The sequence below is a fragment of the Tamandua tetradactyla genome, chromosome 1 (assembly GCF_023851605.1).
Source record: "Tamandua tetradactyla isolate mTamTet1 chromosome 1, mTamTet1.pri, whole genome shotgun sequence".
NCBI lineage: Eukaryota > Metazoa > Chordata > Mammalia > Pilosa > Myrmecophagidae > Tamandua > Tamandua tetradactyla.
Window position 1 is genome coordinate 66638733 of NC_135327.1, and position 22312 is coordinate 66661044.

Here is a 22312-nt window from a genome sequence, read left to right on the forward strand (position 1 = left end):
TAAAATGATGCAGCCACTATGAAGACAGTTTGGCAGTTCCTCAGAAAACTACAAAATTACTACATGACTAAGGCAATCCCACTACTAGGTATATACCAACATAATTGAAAGGAGGGACTTCAACAAATGTATGCACACACCAATGTTCATAGTGGCATTATTAACAATTGCCAAAAGATGGACGCAACCCAAGTATCCATCAACTGATGAATGAATAAATGAAATGACTCATGTCACTACATGGATGAACCTTGAAAACCTCAAGTTGAGTGAATAAGCCAGACACAAAAGGACAAATATTGTATGATGTCACTGATATGAAATAATTAGAATAAGCAAACTCATAGAATCAGAATCTAGCATATAAGTTATCAGGGGCTGGGATGGGGGAAGGAAATGGGGAGTTAATGCTTAGTTGTACAGAATTTCTATTTGGGTTGACTGTAAAGTTTTGGAAATAGATAGTGGTGATGGTAGCAAAAAATTGCGAATATAATTTACAGTACTGAATTATATATGTGAATGTGTTAAATGGGGAAATTTTAGGTTGTATACATGTTACCACCATAAGAAAAGAAAAAACAGAACTGTACAACATATGATCCTATTGTAAATGATGGACTATAGTTAATAAAACTATAAAAAATGTTCTTTCATGAATTATAGCATCTGTACCTCACTAATGCAAGGTGTTAATAGTAGGGGGGTATATGGGAACTCTGTATTTTATGCATTGACATTTCTGTAAACCTACAACTTTTCTAACAAAAATTATTAATTAAAAACTATAAATTAAAAGATTAAAAAATTACCCTGCTACTGGTCTTCATTTCTTCTTACTGATGAATAATATTCCATTGTGTGTTATAGTTTGTAAGCTGCCAGAATGCAATATAACAGAAATGGAATGGCTTTTATAAAGGGAATTTAATAAGTTACAAGTCTACAGTTCGAGGCCTAGAAAAATGTACAAACCAAGGCATCCAAGCAAAGATAACTAATTCAAGGTAGGCCAATCAGTCAGGAACACTTTGTCAGCTGGGAAGTCACATGGCTGGCATTTGCTGGTCCCTTGCTCCTGGGCTCTGTTGCTTTCAGCCTCTGTTCCTGTGGGGGTTCCTCACTTTGCTCCTCTGGGGCTGGCTTCCATCTCTTGGCTTCCCTTGGTTCTCTCCACATTCTGGCTTGCTTATCATCTCATTCTGTGATGTCTGTTGGGCTCCAAGAATCTCCAGACATCTGTGTCTCTGTTCTCCAAGTATCAGCATCTGTGTCAGCTTTGCTCTCTCCAATATGCTTTCCCTTTTAAAAAACTCCAGTAAACTAATCAAGGCCCACCTGGAGTGGGTGGAGTCACATCTCCATCTCATCAAAAGGTCACATTCACAATTGGGCATATGACATCTTTGTGGAGATAAACTAATCAAAAGTTTCTGCCAAACAGCCATGGGCTGTAAGGGTCACATGATGATGTTGAGAAATTATTTTACTCTGGCAGGAAATCACTTCATCTTTAATTAATTTACAACTGATGCAGCCCTCTCAGCTCTTATTGGGATGAGGAAAAGCAAAAAAATTAAAAATAAATTAAAAATCAAGCATTAAGGGAAGGCAACAGTGGTTCAGTGGCAGAGTTCTTGCCTGCCACACCGGAGACCCAGGTTCGATTCCCAGAGCCTGCCCATGACAAAAACAAAACAAAACAAAACACCAAGCATTTAAAAAAACATTACTGATACCCAAACCAGACAAAGACAGTACCAAAACAAAGAATACTACATACCATTATCGCATAAATGTAGAAATAAAAATCCTCAATAAAATATTAGCTAAATCAAATCCAACAAAATTTTTAAAAAGGGTAGTACATAATGACTAAGTAGAATTTATTCCAGGTATGCAAGATTGGTTCAACATTTGAAAATAATTCAACAAAAACCACCATACCAAAAGGCTCAAGGAGGAAAATTATACGATCAGGTAATTTGACACAGAGAAGGCCTCTGACATAATCTAACATCTGTACATGATAAAGAAACTTTCAACAAGTTAAGAAAAGAAGGGAACAACCTAAACTTGATAAACATTTACCAAAACTTACAGCTTACATCATACTTAATGATGAAAGAGTCAATGCTTTCCCTCTAAGACTGGGAACAAGGCAAGTTACCTGCTTGCACTAGTCTTATCAGCATAGTACAGGAAGTTCTATCCCCTGGAATAAGGCAAGAGAAATAAATAAAAGGCAGATTAACTTCTAGTATGAAGACAGTGTGAGAAGCTCCACTGACCTGCTCCTCAGTGAAACTATTGAAAATTAAGAAAAACAAATATTTAACAAAATTCAGTAAGAAAGGTGAATGCTTGTGGTATTTGAACCAACCAAGAACACTTCCTCCTTTCCCTCTTCCAACTCAGTGAGATGGAGATTCTACTCTAGACTTCTTCAGCCAAGAAAATAGGGCTTTCTGTCTCCCCAACCCCCAGGAGGCTCTCTTTCTATGAGTAACAGGATTTCATCATTTCTCATCCTGTTCTCAACTGTCTATTCTTGAGGCTAAGTACTCCTCGAGTTGTTGAGGCTAAGTACATGTGGTTGAAAAAGGGGTCTCCCTTCTTCCACTCAATCCTTACTCACTGAATGGAGGCTCTAACTTGGGCATGGTATGCTGAAAATACTGGGGCTGTAGAAGCCCTTCCCCTGGCTTGTGAGATGGTGGATACATGCCAGGTGAGGCAAGCCAATGGTATCTCAGGCTGCTGTCCTTCCCCTTCAACCAAGTCCTCAGCTTCTAGAGCAGAGGTGTTGCTCAGAGAGAAGTTTGACGTTGGACTCGTGATCAAATATTTTGCTTGCATAGAGAAGCAGGCTATAAAACAGGTAACTCTTAATTTTACTGAAAAGGAACTGACTTCATTTGCAATAGAGCATGGAGAATCTTAAACATAAGGGCACTCCCAAGTATAGTGGTGGTTTTGGTGAAGGGCAAATGGGATGAGATTCATGGATCAAATGAAGATAAACCTAGATTGTAGGCTGACTAGTTTGCAGGAGAGAACAAGGAAATAAGATAGCAGTGGGGAGCCCTCCTGGGGTCAGAACAAATACCAAACCTTTGAAGGAGCGACAATTTAATAGAATTAGTCTGTAGACAAGCTTATGTCCCAGAGCATTTTTGAAAATAACAAAGTGAATCAGTGGAGTTTAACTTTTGGCAGTGAGGAAGAGAATGGAAGAGACCCCCTCCTGCTAAAACTATTCCAGGGTGACTGTGAGCATAGCTGAAGTTGCCCCTCCCTGAAGAACAACATCTGAGGATGAACCCTATGGGGGAAAATTTATTTCACTAAAACGGTCCAGCCAGTCACTAAAATAAACAAGCAAATAATAATTTATCCTAGTGAGGAGGACCAGTACCCTGAATTGTTATAAAAATTTATCTAAAATATTCAATTTCCAAGAAAGATTGACACACAAAGAAACAGAAAAGTATGACACCCCCCTGCCCCGTGCTGGTTTGAAAGAATTTATGTACCCTAGAAAAGCCATGTTTTAATCCTAATCAATCTTGTGAAAGCAATGGTTTCTTCTAATCTCTAATCACTACTATAGGTTGGAAATTCACTACGATAGGCTGGAAACTTGATTAGGTTATTTCCACAGAGATATGACCCAATCAATTGTGGGTTTTAAAATTAATTAGATGGAGACATGTCTCCACCCATTCTACTTGGGTCTTGATTAGTTTACTGGGATCCTATAAAAGAGGAGGCATTTTGGAGAGTTCCTTTTGAGAATGAGGAGAGAGCTGCAGATCCACAACGAGAGAACCCGAGTCCACCAGCCAGTGATCTTTGGAGATGAAGAAGGAAAACACCTCCCGGGGAGCTTCATGAAGCAAGAGGCCTGGAGAGAAGGCTAGCAGACATCGCCCTGTTCGCCACATACCTTCCCAGTTGAGAGAGAAAAGCTGAACTCATCAGCCTTTCTTGAGTGAAGGTAACCTCTTAATTGTGCCTTGGTTTGGACATTAAGCAATTATAGACTTGCTTTAATTTGGAGATTTTCAAGACTTTAGAATTGTAAACTTGTAACTTATTAAATTCCCCTTTTAAAAAGTAATTCTGTTTCTGGTATATTTCATTCCAGCAGCTAACAAACGATATACCAAGGTAAAAAAAAAAGGCAACAGAAACTGCCTGTGAGAGAACTAGCTGTCAGATTTAACAGAAAAGTGTTCAAAGTAGCCATTATAAATGTGTTCACAGAAGGAGTGAAGGAAGGTATGATGACAATATCTAATCAAATATAGAATAACATTAAAAAGGTAGAAATTACAAAAAAGAAACAAACGTAAATTCTGGAATTTAAAAGTACAGATGAAATAAATTCACTAAAGGGGCTCACCAGTAGCTCTGAATTAGCATTAGGAAAAACAAGCAAATCTGAAAATAGACTAACAGAGATTTAGAAGCAAAGACCAAACAGAACAATGAAAAACAAACAAACAAAAGAAACAAAACATCAGAAAAATGTGAGGTGCCATTAAACACACCAATGTATGTGCAATGGAAGTACCAAAAGGAGAGGAGAGAAAGGGGCAGAAAAAAGATTCAAAGAAATAATAGCTGAAAACTGCCCAAATGTATTGAAAAATGATAACCTACACATCCAGAATACTCAATGAACTTCAAGTAGGATAAATGCAAAGGGACTCACAAACTGACACCATACTAAAAGTACTAAAAGTCAAAATACAAGGAAAATCTTGAAAGCAGCAAGAAAAAACTGACACATGACTTAAAAGCAACCTTAATAAGACCCACAGCCAAATTAGCAGAAACAATAGCGCAAAAGCAGCAGAATAATATATTTAAAACACCCAAAGAAAAAAATCTGTCAACCAAGAATCCTTAAGTCAGCAAAGCTATCTTTAACAAATAAAGATAAAAATAAAGACTTTTCCAGATAAACAAAAATTGAGAGAAATTGTTGCTTAGCAGATTCACCGTAACAAAGAAATACTAAAAGGAGTTCCTTGCGCTGAAAGCAAATGACTCAAGATGATAATTTGAATACACACAAGGAGAGAGCACTGGTAACAGTGATTATGAAATACAGTAGAAATGTGTATTTTTCTCCTTTCTCTTCTTAAATGATATAAAAAGCAGATGCATAAAATAACATGCATATAACATTGTTGGATCTATAACATAGAAATGTAGTATGTGTGTAATATATTTAACCAATAACAGTACAAAGGAGATGGGGGAACAGAGCTATAATGGGTTAAGGAAACAATGACAGATGGTAAAATAATAATTATAACAATGTATTGCTGGGTATAGAACATTAATAGATGTAATAGATATAATAGTATGCCACTGAGCTAGAAAAGGCAACTGGAATTAGCTACTTTGCAACTCTGAATGTGACCAAACACTTGTAACAATTAAGGAGTGCCTGAAGAAGGAATGAAAACTAAAAATAAATAACAAAGAAAAACTTGAAAATTCACAAATATATAGAAATTAAACACCACATTGATATAACAGTCAATGGGTCAAAGAAGAAATCACAAGGAAAATGAGAAAATGCCTTGAGGTGAATGAAAACCAAACACAACATACCGAATGTTATGAGATGCACTGTAACAATGGGAAAAGGGGAAGTTATAGCTATAAATGCCTATATTAAAAAACAGGGAAACCTCTTAAATCAGTAACCTAGTGTTCACCTTAAGGAAGAAAAAAAGAAAAGTAAGCTAAACCCAAAACTAAGAGAAGGAAATAATGAAGATTAGAGTGGAGATAAAGGGAAGAGAGAATAGGAAAACAATAGAGGAAATCAATGACAGCAAAAATTTATTTTCTGTAGAGTTGAGAGGTCATTCTGGATGTAAGTTTCAACCAGATATTACAAATTGCCATGGTATGCCAAGACCTAACCAACGGTATCCCTAAAACTCTAAAGAAAACACAAGGCTCTATCTATGACTCTATAAACATTTTATTAGGTTTAGTTTTCAGAAACTTAAAGCCTCCAGGTAGTTTCTATGCCAGATAAGCCCTGAAACATAGAGGTACCAGTCTCTCCTGAACATCAACCAGTTGCATTTTCCTACCCCATAACACTGACCCCATTTTTTTTTACATGAAGAAGTTACAATGGTCATTGCCCAAATATCCCTGAAGACTGAAAGAATGATCAAATGAGAGGGAGGAGTTGTAACAGAGAAGTTAGGATTTTACAAAGGTATATGACTATTGAATCATTATACAGGTATTTCTTTTTAATTTCTAGTGTATTAGAACAGCCACAAGGAGATAGCTGAAGTTTTGGAACTGTAACCGACACTATACTTTGAAATTTGCTCTACAACCAGTTACACTATAATTTGAAGTTTATTACTTTTCTGTATATATTTTATATTTTACAATAAAAAAGTTTATTTTTTGAAAAGATTGAAAAAATTGAGAAATTTTTACAAAATTCATTGAGAGTAGACTCAAATTACTAAAATCATAAGTGATAGTGTGAACATTACTTCTAACCTTACAGAAATAAAATGTATTATAGAAGACTACAAACAATTAAATGCCAACAAATTGGAAAATCTAGTCTAAATGGACAAATTCTTAAAAGCCCATGCACTATCAAAACAAATTCAAGAAACAGAAAATTGGAATAACCCTATAACAAGTAAGGAGATTGAATCAATAATCTAAAACCTTCCAACAAAGAAAAGTCCAGACCAGATGGTTCACTGGTGAATTCTACCAAACATTTAAAGAATGAGTAACAACAATTCTTCCCAAATTCTTTCAAAACTCATTCACTAAACTAAAAACTCATTTCCCAAACTTCCTAACTCATTCTGTAAGGCATCGATATTCATTCATAAAGAATATTGGTCTGTAATTTTCTTTGATGTCTGTATTTGGATTTGATATTAGTATAAAACTGGCTTCAAATGAGTTACGTAGTTATATTAGTCATGGTTCAATGCAACTGTGGGATGCACTAGTCCAAATTTTGTAAGGCAGGCCACAAGCTGATAGCTCTGATGAAGGTCTTCAATGACTGCCCTAGGAGAGGCTGGCCGGTTAGAGCAGACACAGATTCTTCTAACTTCTCCTTTAATGCCTTCAACTGATTAGATCAAATGTCATCAACTGCAGATGTAATCAGCCATGGATGCAATCAACATGCTGATGATTAAATAAGCCAGCCTTCTGGTATATTAATCAACAACAAAATGTCCTTGAACTAATGGTTAGGCCAGTGCTTGTTTGACCAGACAACTGGGCACCATCACCTGGCCAAACTAACACATGAACCTGACCATAACAAGTAGTGTCTAGTCCTCTTCTATTTTTTGGAAGAATTTGAGAATGATTAGTGTTATTCTTTAAAATTTGGTAGAATTCCCTAGTGCAGTCCTCTGGCCCTGGTTTTTTCTTTATTGGGATGTTTTAGACTGATTCAATATCTTATCTTTGGTCTGTTGGAATTTTCTATTTCTTCTTGAGTTTTGGTAATTTGTGTGTTTGAAGGAATTTGTCCATTTCATCTTGATTACCTAATTCAATAGCATACAATTGGACACAATCTTTTATTTATGTAATGTCCCCGCCTTCATTTCTGATTTATTTGAACCTCTTTTTTCCCGTGGTCTCGCTCAAGTTTTGTCAATTTTATTGCTGTTTCCAAAGAATGTACTTTTGGTTTCATTGATTCTATTTGTTTTTCTAAACTCTATCTCTGTCTTATTCTTTATTTTCTTCCTTTTGCTGACTTTGGGTTTAGTTTGTTCTTTTACTACTTCCTCAAGGTGTAAAGTTAGGCTATTGATTTGAGGTATTTACAGCTATGCATTTCTCTTGAGCACTGCCTTTGGAATGTCTTTGCTGCATTCCATAGGTTTGATATTTTGCGCTTATTTTCATTCATCCTTAAGTATTTTCTTTTTTGTACGCTGTATGGCAGGGGTCACAGTTCATTCTTTTTTTCCATGTGAGTATCCCATTATTGCAGCACCCTTTTTGTATTTTTTTGGGGGGGAAGTGCATTGGCCAAGAATCAAACCCAGGTCTCCCACATGCATCCCTAAGTATTCCCTAATTTCTTTGTGATTTGTTCTTTGACCCATATAATTTCTAATTAGAAAATTTCTACATCTAATTTCCATGCATTTGTGAACTTTCTTTTTCCCTATCATTGATTTCTAGCTTCATTCCATTGCAGAGATTTCAATCTTTCTAAGTTCCATTGAGACTTGGTTTGTGACTTAACATGAGGTTTCACCTGGAAAATAACCCATGCCCACTTGAGAAAAATGTGTATTGTTGCTGGGTGGTGTTCTGTGTAAGACTGTTTGGCCTAGTTTTTTTAGTGTTGTTTAAGTCCTCTATTTCCTTGTTGATCATCTGTGTCTAGATATTTGCTCAACAGGTTTTTGAAAACAAACAAACAAACAAAACCAATGCAAGTCAATGAAGGACAGACTTTTAAATAAATGTTGCTGTAGCAACTGTACATCCAGAGGCAAAAAAATAAACTCAACCTAAATCCCACAGCTTATACAAAAATCAGTTCGAGTGGATCATGGACTGAAACACAGAACTTTCTAGGGAAAAAAAAACAAACAGTATCTTTAGAACTCAGGGCTAGCCAATGAATTTTTAGGTTTGATGTAAAACTATGATCCATTTAAGGAAAAACTGACTAAAGTGGAGTTCATAAAAATTGAGAAGTTTTGTTCTGTGAAAGATTCTATTAAAATAATGAAGAGAAATGTCATGGACTAGAAGAAAACCTTTTTAAACCACATACTCAACAAAGGACTAGAATCTATAATACATAAAAAAAAATCTAAAAAACCAATAGTAATAAAAAAGCAGTCCACTTAGTATATGGGCAAAACCTATGAAGAAACATTTAAACAAAGAGGATATACAGATGGCAAAAACAAAAACCAACAAAACAACAATAAAAGATGTTCAACATTAGTCACTAGGGACTAAAACCACAAGGTAACCCAGCAGCCCTGTAATAGCTAAAATAAAAAAATGGTGCATCATCAAATGATGGAAGCAATGTGGAGAAACTGGACCACTCATACATTGCTGGTGGAAAAGCAAAATGGTACATCCTCTGGAAGTTTGGCAGTTTCTTTAAAAAGTAAGACCAACAATTATGTAAGTGGGCATAAAAATATGGTCACACAAAAACCTGTACACAAATTTCAGTCGCTTTATCAGTAAGACTCAAATCAGGTATCTTTCAACATGTGTTTAGACAGTTTACATCCATACCATGTGACAAAGAGCAAAAAATCATAACAGTAATAGAAATCAGCCTTTGATACAGACAAATTGGATGAATTCCAGTTATGCTGAGTGTAGAAAGCAAATTTTAAAGGGTTATTTACTGTATGATTCCATTAACATTACATTTTTGAAATGACAGGATTTTAGAAATGGGGAAGATTAGTGATTTCCAGGGGTTAAGTAAAAGAGAATGTTGGCAAGGTAGGTAGGAACATAAAAGGCAACCTGAGGGATCCTTGTGATGACTGTTTCTTGATTTTTACTGTCAATATCCTGGTTCAATCTTTCACCCATCTCGGGGGGAAACTGGATAAAGGGCATGGGGGAATCACTGCTATTTCTTACAACTGCATGTGAATATCTACCTGAAACTGCATGTGGGTATCTACCTGAAAATAAAAGTTAAATAAATAAATAAATCCAGTGGTCTCCAGTGAACAGGATGAGCTTTTACTTCTGTATATGATATATACAAGGCCCACCCTGAACTGGGTCCTGTCCATCTTCAGTCATCTCTGGAAACATTGCACTTTCTCCCCTAAGAAACAAGCTGCCCCTCCTTCCCTGCACACCCTTCATTAGTTTTCCTCTGTGCTTTTGTCTATGCTTTCCGTTTTGCTTGGAATTAGTTTGGTCACTTCATTCAGAAAGCCATGTTTACTTTTTTCTTCTCCCTCCCACAGCTCTATGACTTGAAAGTACCAGTACTGCCTTTGTAGTACAAAGACCCATGTGCTCTACTCATCCCTGTATCCTTGATGACTTCCACCTCACCTGGTACACAGCTACTCAAATACTTCCGTGAAGGCAAGGATTTAGAGTGGCTAGAATTGCTCTTTGCAAAGAACATTTGTGGAGGGGGTACGGAGGCTGGAGTGGAAAGTGCAATAGTCATGTCTTCTTTTAGTCCCAACTCCACTCCTACTGTTTGGCCCTCTATTCTGTATTGCTGGAAGCAAACTACAGTTCCCAGACTCCCTTGCTAGCTGGCTTAGACCCAGGTTCTGAGAACAGAAGGTTCTGATGAGACAGGAAGGTAGGAAAAACCCTTCTCTTCAGCAGCAGTGTTGATACAAGTGTGGGCCACTGGCTCCTGTCCAGATCGATGGCTTTCAAAATGGCACCCTGATGCTCAGCTTTGGCTCTGGGAATGGTGGCAATGGTAGTGCAGCAGCAGCTGAGTGGGTGCTTGCCATTGGGTACCACAAGTCTTTGGGATAACTCCACTCATCAGATGCAAAACAACTGAAGCTAGAGGACCTCCAAAAAATGATGGTATTTCAATAGCCAGACCACAGTTAGAACACCAAACCATCCATGAAAACCTCATCAGCTTCTCCAGTGGGAAGGTCCTCTTCCCAGGTTATAAATTTAAAGATTCCTTCTCCATTTCCTGGGCCTGTAGGCCACTAAACTACAGCCAGACAGGTGTGAATATACACATATAGGCTGGAAGCAGCAGCTCCACCAGCTTAGCTCGGGAGGGGTCTGCAGTTAGGGAGTAGATGAGGACAGATAAGTAACTGGAGCAATCTGAGTTACTCAGATTTGCTGCACCCTAGTTTTCTGTCAGTAGAGCCAGTCTGAAGTCCTGTGTCATGTCATGCCCTCCTCTGTAGGGTTCCTGGTCTCTATAACATGAGGTTTGCTGCTGGGGGTATAAAGTGAATATGCGGGGCAGAGCCATTTCTACCCTCCAATGCAGAAAGACAGTGGGCAAGAACAATCGGAACACTATGACAAAGTGCCTGGGAAGCTTCTTCACGTTGAATGCCAAAATTAATGATTTATTATCCATTAGAGGAAAATCCGCCATTCAGGGCTACAACTGCCCCCCATCCCCACCTTTGGCCAAGGTCCTGCACTGACAGGGTCCATCCTGAAATGTTTTTCACCCAGAGCCCAAGATGAGCCCTATGGGTTGGGGGTACAGAGCGGACAGGCTGCTGGGCACACAATCCATGCTAAGTAGAAAGGATCACTTGGCCATTTCCTCTGCCACAGCTTTGCGCATCTTGTCCTTGAGGTAGGCACCTTTTTGCCATTCAGACTTGAGTTCCAGCCACTCGTAGTAAGGGACCTGGCAGGAACCAGTAAGAGACAGGTCAGGACAGACTAGGCCTCCTCCTCCCTGTCCTGCTCCTTACTGCCCAGGGGCTGTCTGTTCTCACACTGATGGGTGAGAAATCCTTAGTACTCACCAGGTGATTGGTCAGAATCCCCTGCACCCCCATAGCCCTTGGCTGCCAAGTCCTAAGGAAGATGACTACTGGCTACAGATGCTATGGGAGAGGGACTACTGGCTGTAGGTGCTTTGGTGGAGGGAGACCCTAGCTTTGCCAATTGCTAGAAGAGGTCTAAGAGTTTACAGGCAGAGCCAGTAATCTGCACAGAACCTAAGAACATTTCTAGAATTTTTAAAAGACAATATAAAAGAAACAACAGAAAGTAAAAACATAAACAAAAGTGATGGTCCTAAGGTCTCCTAACACACTAGCTCAGTCAGAGCTGTGACAACCCCACAAGAGTGGCACTAAGCTTAGGGCATCTGCCAATTTTGCCTTTTTGAAGGAAAGTACACTGGCTATGGTGAGAAGAGTTGGCCCAACAGAGTATCTGAAAGCTGTGTAACCTTGGGAAAAGCATTCCACCTTCTGAACTTCACTTTCCTCTCATGCGTCAATGGGGGAACCCCAACCCTACTGACTTTGAGATGTGAGGTTCAAGTGTGTACACTAAGCATACTTCAGAATGCACCCATATGGGCCTAAGTAGCAGTAATTTCTGTCACTTCTAGAAGAGGAGGGCTGGGGCCTCCAGAGGTTGAGGGTGGGGTGGGAAAGAAGCTGACACTGGAGAGCTCTTCTCGAGTCAAGGACCAAGGTGTAGCCAGGAACATAGGAATGTTTCATTCCAGGATTCTGGGAAGGCACAGGGGCCCTGGCTGGGCATGGATCTGCGTCCTCCTGGCTCTAGGCCTGGCTTTGCCAGCCTCTCCCCCTCTACTCTAGTTAGTGTATGGTGGGGGAGTCTTCTTCCTATTGTGCTCATTCCTTGCCCAGACCTGCTCGCACCCCAGACACTCACATCCACCACCAGGAAACCAGAAGCCAACACATGGCGCCGAGCCAGCACAAAACGACCCAGTAAGTCCTTGCTTCGGCTGCTGAAGTTGGGGAATTCCCATCGCAGGAAGGCCAGTCTGGGAAGATGAAAGAGGGAGTGTGTGATAGCCATGTGCTCTCAGCAGCCTCTCCAAAGAGGGTGACGGAAAGACCCCACAGTCCTCCCAGGGACCACCTACCTCTTGGCCCCAGGGGGCAGTGGCTGGCTCCTGGCCAGCTGGGTGAGAGGAGGAGTGACAAAATCCCTTGGGGCCAGAAACTGGCCGTCAGCATCCAGCAGCACCTCAGCATCTGGGGGAAGGTGTGAGGATTGACATCTTTGGAAGACTTATGGGGTTGGTGGGTGCATATGGACCCAGGGAGACCCAGCTTGCTCCAGGACACACCCCCAATGGGCACCTCAGAGCCAAGTGGTCCAGGGGTGTGTGGGGAGAGCTGTAGTGTGACCCTGGTGTCTGCAGGAAATCGTGATCCCTGGGTCTGGGAAGGTCTCAATGTTAACCAGGCAGGCTAGAGTAAGGAGGGTGTCTTTACCTAGAACCCAGCCATATTGCACAGGCACTGCAAAGCAGACTTTGTCGGCACTTCCCACAAGCCCCTTCAGCGTCTCCTGCAGCTCATTCTGTAAGGGAGTCACTTTTTGGTCAAGGTCTATGGGTCCGGGGACCAAGGCTGAGGCTGGCAAGAAGGGGCCTGTGTATTCGGGGTGTTCCAGATGTGCAGTGGCGTTGATGTGAAGCAGCTTCTGAAAGGTGCCTTGATCCTTCAGTGACTCACCATCTAAGGGTGTGAGAAGAGCAAGGGGAAAGTGGGCAGATAGATGGGAGGAAGCAGAGGCAGAATTGAGCGGGCCACCTCAGTGGCTAGTCTGATAAGAAGGGCCCAGAGGGGAGAGGCAGCAGCCCTCCCACACCTTTGAATCTCTGGGTCAGGAAGCATGTCAGAAACAGTTAGGGTCTGCTGGTCCCACACAGGGAGTGTAGGAAGGAAATGCTGAGGGTGAGCTAGGATGCTTCATTCCTTGCTTGGCTCCCAAGTAAATGGGGAAGAGAGGCATGAGGTTACTGTCACTAAAAGGGGGAAGAAGGGACAATGCTGAAGCTCCCCAAAATGCCCCCACTACTACTCACCTAGAAACTGGGTGTGAAACTCAGGGCAGAGTAAGGCTCGCAGTTCTGCCTCCTGCACCTGCTGCAGCACACACAGGGACCACACCATATCTACCTGGAAAGCTGGCGGCAGGCCTGCCAGCTCCAATGCCAGCTTCCTGTGTACCTAAGGACAGGAACAAGGTGTGGGTAGAGAAAGACTAAGCTGACTCAACCCCATTTATACTGAGGCAGAGGGCTGGAAGCTGGCTGAGGAGGGAGACAGAACCCTGGCCAGGAGGAACCTGGTCAGATTTGGTACATCCTTGGGGAAGGAGGTATGAAAAGCCTTCCTCATTCCCTACAAACAGTCAGTCCTTTCCCAATCTGGACAGCAGGAATGGTAACTCACAATACTGGTACTTAACTAGGCCTTTCCTACACTAGCCCCCTTAATGGCAGATGCCTATGTCACAAAATCACTTCCCCAGTAACTTTCCCTAAATGGGAACTTGGGACAAGGGAAGAGAGTGTTTCCGGCACTCTGAGAAGACTCAGAACCCTCTTCCCCAAGCTGTTCCAACTGACAAGGAAGAAAGTGAAGAGGAGAAAGGGAAGTATAAAGACAGTACCTGGCTGAAGAACTGCTCTTGTTCTGGATGGAAGTTCAGGTGGGCAAATGCCAGGACCACGGTGCACAGATGTGACACGGGGAAGTTCTCAGCTTTGTCAAGGACATGCTGGGGTGGAGGTGGGGAAGGCACAGGATTAAGAAACAGCTCTGTGACACAGGCTCTGCCCAAAAGAGTCCTCTCCACCCCCTGGGGAGACAGCAAGATTGCCCAGATGGCCTCAGGTCTAGGAGGACCAAAAAGGGGAGCAGAAGCTGTGCAGAGAGCACAGGCCTTCCCTCCAGGCCCTAAGAGCCTAAAGCCCCCTACCCCCCAACAAGCATTACTGGCAAAGGACAGGAGATGCCTAGAAGTCTTTGCCCTTAGGGGTTCTAGAAAATGTTGCCTATGAAAATGGCTTAAAAGATACTCTTTAACAAATAATCTAGGTCAGCAGCATATAAATAAAAGTACAGGGGTCATCTTTCTTTACAATTCTATTAGAGGGCAGTTAGTTTTAGGAGACAGTTCTGAGGAATGGAGCAGGTTTTGGTGTGCTGCCCCGCCCAGGTGTACCAGACCCTTATACAGAGGGGCCCACAGTTACTCTGTCCTCTGCTATAGCTGCCCTGGCATATGGAAATGGAGTGAACATTTATCAAATACATTTTTCCACTACTGAACAACACCTCTCTCCTAATAAACCAAGAAGTAAGAAATATGTGTTTGCCACAATTAAGGACTTTCAAACTGGTTTTGCTTCCCAAAGGATAACAAAGGTTTAAGACCAAACATCAGCAATTCGGCTCCTCCAATCTTGGGGCCAGAGCTGGGTAGGAAGCAGGCACTTGGAGCCCATGGGGCCTCCCCAGTGCCAGGCCCGAGCCTACCAGCCTGTGGAATCCTGCTCACCTGGGCAACGGCCTCAAACAAGGGTAGGTTCAGCCACTTAAGGAAGGAGAAGGACTTGGTGCAGCGGGCAACCTGGCCAGGCGTCAGGCTGGGAACGTGTAATAGCAAGTCGGCTGCCAGGAGCTGGAACACCTGGGTCTGGTGGAAGTTGAGTTTGCCTTTAGGACAGAGTGGACCATAAGGGTTAACTGTTGAGTCAGCAGGCTCACCAGTCCACCCACCCCATGCAGGCCTCCAGGTCTACAAGTGAGGTGTCTGTAACAAAATTTATCCCTGAGGCTCAGGAGAGAGGTACAGGGCCCATGTGTTACAGTGTTTCTGTGGCAGCCTTTTGGGCCAGTGACCGCCATGGGTGGGCAGGCACCGAATTTGACACAGCTGCAGCACTGGTCTGGCCTCCCCAGAGTTCCCTGTCCAGGTGGCTTACCATAGGCATACACAAGGTCCAAGAGGGCCCCTTTTGTCAAGGTAAAGGGCTTCCGGACCAGGTGGTAGGAGATGGCCCGCAGCAAGGGCACAGACCGCCGGTTATGTGCCGCCAGGGCCAGCAACACCTTTCGCAGCTCATCAGGGCCAAACTGCTCCACCAGCTCCAGACACTGTCAACCACAGCCACGTGGAAGTCAGCCTGATGGCCTGAGATGCCAGGGAAGAGCTGGGGGCAAGGGTCCCATCCAGTGTAGCCCCTGCGAGACAGCAACTGGGCCTGAGCTCACTAAACACAGACCCATCTGTGCAGGGCCTGCCTCTCCACCCCACCCCTCCAGGACTCCCATACACAGTATACGCAGTGTCTGCAACCAAACTTATCCCCAGGTCCTAGGACAGAGGACTTGGGGCCCATGAGTTGCAGAGCTTGCTGTGGCAGCCATATGGGCCAGCCCCTACTACAGCAGAAACAGGGGCTGAATTTGACTTGACTGCAGGGGCTGAAATCGAGGAAAGGGGAGATACAATGGACTCTAGGAAAGAATTCTAACCAGGATCCAAGCAACCCAAGGTCCAGCCCAGGCCTGGCTAATGACTTTCAGTGTTATTTCAGGTACTGCCTGCCATGACCACTTCTTGAAGTTACTGAGAGGGCCAAACTAGGTTATAAGCATGCAAGAGTTTTAGAGAAAGATAAATCCATTCTCCCAGGAGTCGCTATCAAGGGAAGGTGCTTGGGGCGAGGCTCTAATGTGTGCTAGAAGGAAGAGAGTTTCCAAAGAGCAGAGCTCAATGTCTGCACCCAGGGATCCTTAGGGATCTTGGGAGGGGTAACTGGGCATGTCCTGGTCAATGAAAGGTGCCCATACAGTGAGATCAATGCCATCTACTGCCTGGAGCCCTCTGGCTTCCTGTTCCAGTGGACGTGACCAGCTCAGACCCAGATTCTCCTTCCCAAAGGCTCGTCCCCCACTGCTCTCAGTCCCAGTACCTTGTCTTCCAAACGGTTCATGAGTGACTCGGAGAGGTGCCCTGCTTTCATCATGATGGTCACCACTGTGCGGCTGTCTTCAATTTCTGCCCAGCGTCTTTCCAGGTGCCCAAGTAGCTCAGCTAGCAGATCCCCAGAGCCCCGCTCCTGCATGTGGGTTGCACACGACTCCGCCAGGAAGGCTAAGTGCTTGTACTTGAGCCTGTGCAGGCGCCAGTGGACCTCCTGCTCCACTGAACGGAGTTCATTGGAGGCCTGGGGGAGTGCTAGTGCATAGAGGCTCCTGAGCAGCTTCACGAGGGTCCCATGCCAGACTGATGATAACTGGGAGGGGGAAAGGTCAAGGCAAGGGTCATGCTTGGCAAAGTGCCAGTACTATTTCATTACACAGCACACACTTAGTGTGCTGAAAGCTGTCTCTTGGAAGCTTATTTTACAGATACTACAACTTACTCCTCTGCTATTCTAATGCAGCCCTTCTAAGCAGGGCCGGGTGTCAGGCTGCTCCTGACTCTTCCTCACAGCCTCTCTCCTGGTCTACCTGTTTTCTGAGCCTAGTTCTCCAGCCTCCAATCAATCCAACTTCTGTTTCAAGTTAGCCAATGTTGTCCTTTACTGCTGACAATCAAGAACTCTGAATAGGAAAAATTCTCCTTGCTTCCTAACAGAAATTTGAGCTAATGTGGCTGAACAGCGATGACTACCACCTGCAGCCGTGAGTGGAGGTTGTGCTTCTGACTTGTTTGTCTTGCACTCACAGATCTGTCCTGCAAGCCAAATTGCAAAGCCAAGACCAAAGGTCAGAGAAAAGAATGAATCTGGGGCAGTGTGAATTAAGTGATAAATAAGGAAGCAGTCAGGCCTTTTAAGGTCAGTTTTGGCAACCTATTTCCTACTCTCGCTTTCAATGATACTGCCCCAACCCCTCAAAAAAATATCCTAACTTTTCTTCAGGGAAAAAACTTGTTATTCTGAGTCCAAGACCCTCCAGTCCCTAAATCCTTTTTTCCACCAAATAATATTTTCTGGCAATATGAGGCGTTTTGGGAATACAAGTACTGCATGAATTCAGAACAGACTACAATATGTAGAGCAAGCCTCAGGGGCTAAGTAGGCAACAGCTGTGAGCTCTCTTGGCTGTGTGTGTGTGGAAGGAACCTTGGGAGGGGTAATTGGGCATGTCCTGGTCAATGAAAGTACACCTAGTGAGGATGTGCCAAAAGATGTATGACTATTCACAGGAAGGCAAAAAGACCTCCTGCAATGGCTAGGTCCTGACTTCCCAGAAACTCCAGGCCATTCTGGATGTGAACTGACTGGCTGCTGCTATCACCACCACCAACTCTTTTAAATAGACATTTTTTTAAAAAAGTTTTTGTGGTTTTACAGAAAAATCATGCAGAAAGCAGAGTTTCCATATACGCCCCTCCCCACCCGCAAATGGGTTCCTACTAAATGCCAGGTATTGCACTGAGCATTACATGTATTATATACCACCATTCTGTGAGGTACATCATCTCCATTTCACATATGAAGAAACTAAGGTTTGGCCAGGTTAAGCCATTTTCCCAAAATCCTGGAATAAGGGGCAGGACCATATTTCACAGCCAGGCAGTACAAAATCAGGGTCCAGCCTTTTCTGAATTGCAGTTCCTCCTCCTCTTCTGGTTCCTGCCTAGTTTCTGAACTAGGGTGGCCTTCCTGTTACCTACAGGGAGACTGTCCATGGGCTGCAGACTAATACAGGCCCATGACATTAACAGCTACTCTAGGGCCACTTGGCCCAGACTCCACCCTGCTGGGAAGATTGAGTTCCACCTGAGTTGGAATCACAACACCTGAGCTTGAGTTGTTTAGCTGTCACTACTGGTGGCCTAACTTTCCTAACATCTCAGCCTTTGTTCACTGGTAAGACACAACTGCTGCAGCGAGGAAGAAGTGAAATAAACCCCAAGTGAACTGTAACAGCAAAGTTTCTTCTTAAACTCTGGGGAGGAAAAAGAAAAGTGCTCAATTTAACACATTTCAGTATCATCCCAGACCTGGAGGTGCCTGCATCTTTCTGTAGATTTTTCTGGACAGTAGAAAGACTTTAGGTCCACCAATTACACTGCAAATACTTTTATCCCCCAGTTTGTAATTGGCTTGCAACTTTGTTATGATGCTTAGTCTTGTTTCATAAATTCACTTTCACGACGAGTATGTACGTTTATAAAATATTCTACAAATAACAATTAGGTGGCCCACCTGAGTCTGTGTCTGTGCCCTTTCATCTCACCCTCCTTTCCCTTTTACACCTTTAAGTGATAAGGCTCTGAAGGATCAGTACACCTTTCAGAAGCTGCTTCACAATTGCCTTTGAACAAGAAGGGCCTAATTAAGGTCATTTTTTTTTAAGAAAGACATTCGCACTATGACCCTAGTACACACATACATGTAAGCACATACACAGATTTAATGAAAACTAAAGTCCTATGAGACAGTACTCACTTTCACTGCGTGTAACAAATTTTGATATTTTCTATAAGATTCTCTCTCATTACAAATACAGAAGTGACCATGTCCCCACTATAGGTTTTATAACCTGCAGTTTGAAGGTCGCTGTTTAGTATGACCACTGACAATGGGACAGACAGTTTCAGTGCTTGAGCACCTCTAGGGACAGGAAGGGAGTGCACCACCTCCCCTCCAATGCATGGTGAGTGAGGGCCAATTCTGCCAGAGTAGGGCTCTGAAACTTCTTTTTGTGCCACAGATGTCTTTGGCACAAAGGGCAGTCCAGCAAAATCTACGGAGCCCAGGGAAAGAACCTGCCTAAAGGTAGTCCTTCCTCACATCAAGTAGCAGCTGGCTTCTTGGTGGTCCTAGCTCTGTCCCCCAGTGCCATAAAATGGATCTTCTCTCGTCTCTTCATGTGGATTTTTCAACTATCTGAGCATGGCTCAATAATTCCCATCTCCAGCTCTCATTTCAGGGATCCTTCATCAGTCACACCTCTTCGTCTACTCCAGCCTCAAGGGTAGTGCCTGGTCCTCAATCAAGCACTCAAGGGGGGGTCAATACAAGTCAAGACAGTCAAATCCCTTTCTTCAGATATCCCTCTTTGTGGACATCTGCTAATACACATTTTTCAATTCTACAGATGAGGGTTTTTTCATACCTAAAGGCAAAACCTTGTATTACTTTCCAAATCAACTATGGTGAGGCGAAAAAAAAGCACTGAATGAACTGAGAAAAACCTGGTATGCTTCCTGGTGCTTCTAGTTACTGTTTAAGTCTTTCTAAGTTTTGGCTGCCTTGTCTGAAAGATGGGAATAGCAATATTTACCTAACCGGGCTGTTGTGAAGATTCACACACAAAAAAAAAGGTCATGAAAATATTATGAAATCTCTAAAATATTAAAGAAAAATATGAGACACTGAGGGTTCACTAAGCATAAAATAAGGTCCCTGTCAGCACATGGTCAGCGAATGGCTCCTTTGGATGACAGTACCTCTCTGACCATTCCTCAGACAATTCCTTAGAACTCACCTGACTACTGGCAAGATGGAGAAGTTGCTGAAAGCGGGCATCCTGCAGGAAAGAGGCTTTATCTCCAGGCTCCTTAAACAGTAGGCGGGAAAACTGTATGAGGATGAGGGCAGCATGACTCTGGTGCAAGCAGTGACCAGCACCAAGTAGGTCTAGCAGCTCCTCTGGCGTGGTGGCTTTTTCAATGAGCTGGTCCACCTCCAGGTGTTCTGGGTAGGGAGTAAACACCGGCTCCTTCTCCAAGAGCCCTGACAAGGATGCTGGGAAGTGGGAACCGGGTGAGATCGCTGAGGAAGTCAGAGTTCTGGGGGTTATCCTGGTAAGTCTCAGTCTGCCGACTGGAGATGAGGCAGGCGCAAGCCGGGCAGCTTCTCTCAGGAGGCATGTGCACCGCTTCACCAGGCGAGCTGCCATGGTGGCCCTGGTGGCAGGGAGGTAAGGTGCCTAAGAAGTGATTCCAAAGCCCTGAAAAGAAAAAAAAGGGTGGAGTGCAGGGGCAATACCTCACTTACAAACTTAGGAGAGAATACGGCCACTCTCCCCACACAATTGCCAGGATCTCTTTTTGACTACCCACAGGTAGGTGACAAGGTTCTCTCAACCAAAAACACCACCAGATAATTTTTGTAGCAGTATAGAGCACAATGAAGCATCAACTCAGGAGCATGATAACTTGGGCTAGAGGGTTTTCAGTTGCGATGTTTCAAATTCACCTAGAGAGTGGTTCAACAGTTCATAATTCCTGACCCTACCCAAGAGCTACTGAATGGGAATCTCTGCAGGGAGGGGTCAGCAGTTATTTTTTTACTCAAGGGCAACCAGGATTAAGAATCCCTGGCTTACAGAGCCAACAAGGCAAGATATTTTAAATCCAGCTAACCCCATGATATATAAGTTATATTTTCACCACATCTGTAGGTATACATACGACATAGGAAGGAACTTTACAAAACTTAGGCTAGATTGTATCATCAATTTACTTGAACAACCACAAACACTTCTAAGACCACAACCTCTCAATCATAAGCATTTCCAGAATTATCTTTCCAGTTTCTCTCCTCTTCCTTTCCTTCATTCTTATTCAGGTCTTGCCCTTTCATTTTATTACACCTATGCCATGCCTGTTGCCTGTAAGGTTACCTGCCACCATAAAACCCAGCAAAACACGGTTTATCTATTCAAGACCAGATAAAATGTTACCTCCTCTAAGGAGCCGCCCCAGATTCCTTCCTTTGAATCTATATTTTTTACACATCCCCATGATTTTGCTTTAAATAGTTTTACCTGCCAGTCTTCTTCACTAAAGTGATTAAATGACCTAGGTGAGACAAGTGACCGGGACACAATAAAACGTTGACTAAGACCTTCCACAGAGAACGCGACAGCTCTATTTCGATTTCCCCAGAACTCGGTATATGGCCAGCACATTTTAGTTTTTAAACGAATTATGGCAGCTGTAAAAGCGCTTAGTCCAACTCCTACATTATCAAATAAAATTGAGGCCTGAAGAGAGGAATCATTTGCCCAGGTGCCATCGCTACCACTTAGTACTTAACGAAACCAATGCACAGGGGGAAGCACTCGAAAAAGGTTTCCACTTAACAAAATCGAGCTAAGATTACAACTCGCAGTTTACAGAAAACGGAGGTCCAGAAGCCTGACTTTGGTTTAGGCCAAATACCAACCGGCAAGTTTGACTCTTAAACACTGCTGAAAGACAACCCGTACGAGGTAGGGAAATTCAGGTAGCCGAGACCCGGCAGGTCATCACGTGGAAACTCGGTTCACAAGCGCGTGCGTTGCGGCCGGGCCCCAGCTTCCTCCCCACCCCCCGACTTCATCCCCAGGAGTCCTTCCACCCGGACCCACCTCAACCCAACCCTCCCTCCTCAGTCTTCCTTCTCAGCCATGACTTCAAGACCCAAGTTCAGCAGTACCGTTCTCTTTCCTAGCCCGAAACCGCCGCCGCCGCCGCCAGCGCCCCAGATGACCTCCATCTACCTTGCGCACTGTCCCTTAGTCCACGAGGCGCGGCGCGCTCACGACGTCACTCGCGGCGCCGCCCGGAAGCGAAGTTCGTCGCGCACCGCCCAACTAGAAGCTACGCTTGCTGCGTCTTCTTGCCTGATGCCATCTTTGCTGGGGGCAAAAACCATGTTGGGTCTTAGGTTCAGTGAGAGGTGGATGATGGGAAACGTTTAAAAATGGGAGGGGTGTGTGTGAGATAACCGGGAAACTCAAGCTCGAAGGCTTGGGAACCTTCCAGCTTATCCCCCGAAGGTCCTCCTAAA

The 22312-nt window shown here is 43.4% G+C and overlaps 1 protein-coding gene, 1 long non-coding RNA gene and 2 other non-coding genes across 5 annotated transcripts in view; 1 reads left to right on the plus strand and 3 right to left on the minus strand.

Annotated features, from left to right (window-relative positions):
* Positions 1–10499, plus strand: part of LOC143648478 (uncharacterized) — a 22819-nt gene extending 12320 nt beyond the window's left edge. The window contains exon 3 of the long non-coding RNA XR_013158563.1: positions 10017–10499. This is a non-coding gene — a long non-coding RNA (uncharacterized LOC143648478). The remainder of the gene's footprint in view (positions 1–10016) is intronic.
* Positions 8885–22114, minus strand: TBRG4 (transforming growth factor beta regulator 4). 2 transcript variants are annotated; one of them, XM_077118605.1, is made up of 11 exons: positions 22023–22114; positions 20022–20486; positions 16490–16813; positions 15497–15668; positions 15070–15227; positions 14179–14286; positions 13589–13733; positions 12993–13238; positions 12638–12749; positions 12421–12535; positions 8885–11413 (listed from the first exon to the last, which is right to left on the minus strand). In XM_077118605.1, exons 2-11 carry the CDS (start codon positions 20433–20435, stop codon positions 11312–11314), a joined length of 1896 nt encoding a protein of 631 aa, XP_076974720.1. In that variant the 5' UTR covers positions 20436–20486; positions 22023–22114; the 3' UTR covers positions 8885–11311. The 2 variants fall into 2 exon arrangements, with proteins under 2 accessions (XP_076974720.1, XP_076974711.1); XM_077118596.1 differs by having other exon boundaries at positions 21959–22073.
* On the minus strand, positions 15319–15452 carry LOC143653696 (small nucleolar RNA SNORA5). Its single transcript, XR_013161484.1, has one exon. It is a non-coding gene; the product is annotated as a small nucleolar RNA SNORA5 (small nucleolar RNA).
* On the minus strand, positions 15858–15994 carry LOC143653691 (small nucleolar RNA SNORA5). Its single transcript, XR_013161482.1, has one exon. It is a non-coding gene; the product is annotated as a small nucleolar RNA SNORA5 (small nucleolar RNA).
* Positions 22115–22312: the final 198 nt, after the last annotated feature.

Excerpts from the sequence above, each read along its gene's own strand:
- TBRG4 (XM_077118605.1), bottom strand. The coding sequence starts at position 20,435 with ATGGCAGCTCGCCTGGTGAAGCGGTGCACATGCCTCCTGAGAGAAGCT. Across the intron at positions 16,814-20,021 it reads TCCATCTTGCCAGTAGTCAG|TTATCATCAGTCTGGCATGG; the intron begins GTGAGTTCTAAG and ends TCCCCCTCCCAG. Across the intron at positions 12,536-12,637 it reads CTGCCCCCTGGGGCCAAGAG|ACTGGCCTTCCTGCGATGGG; the intron begins GTAGGTGGTCCC and ends TCATCTTCCCAG.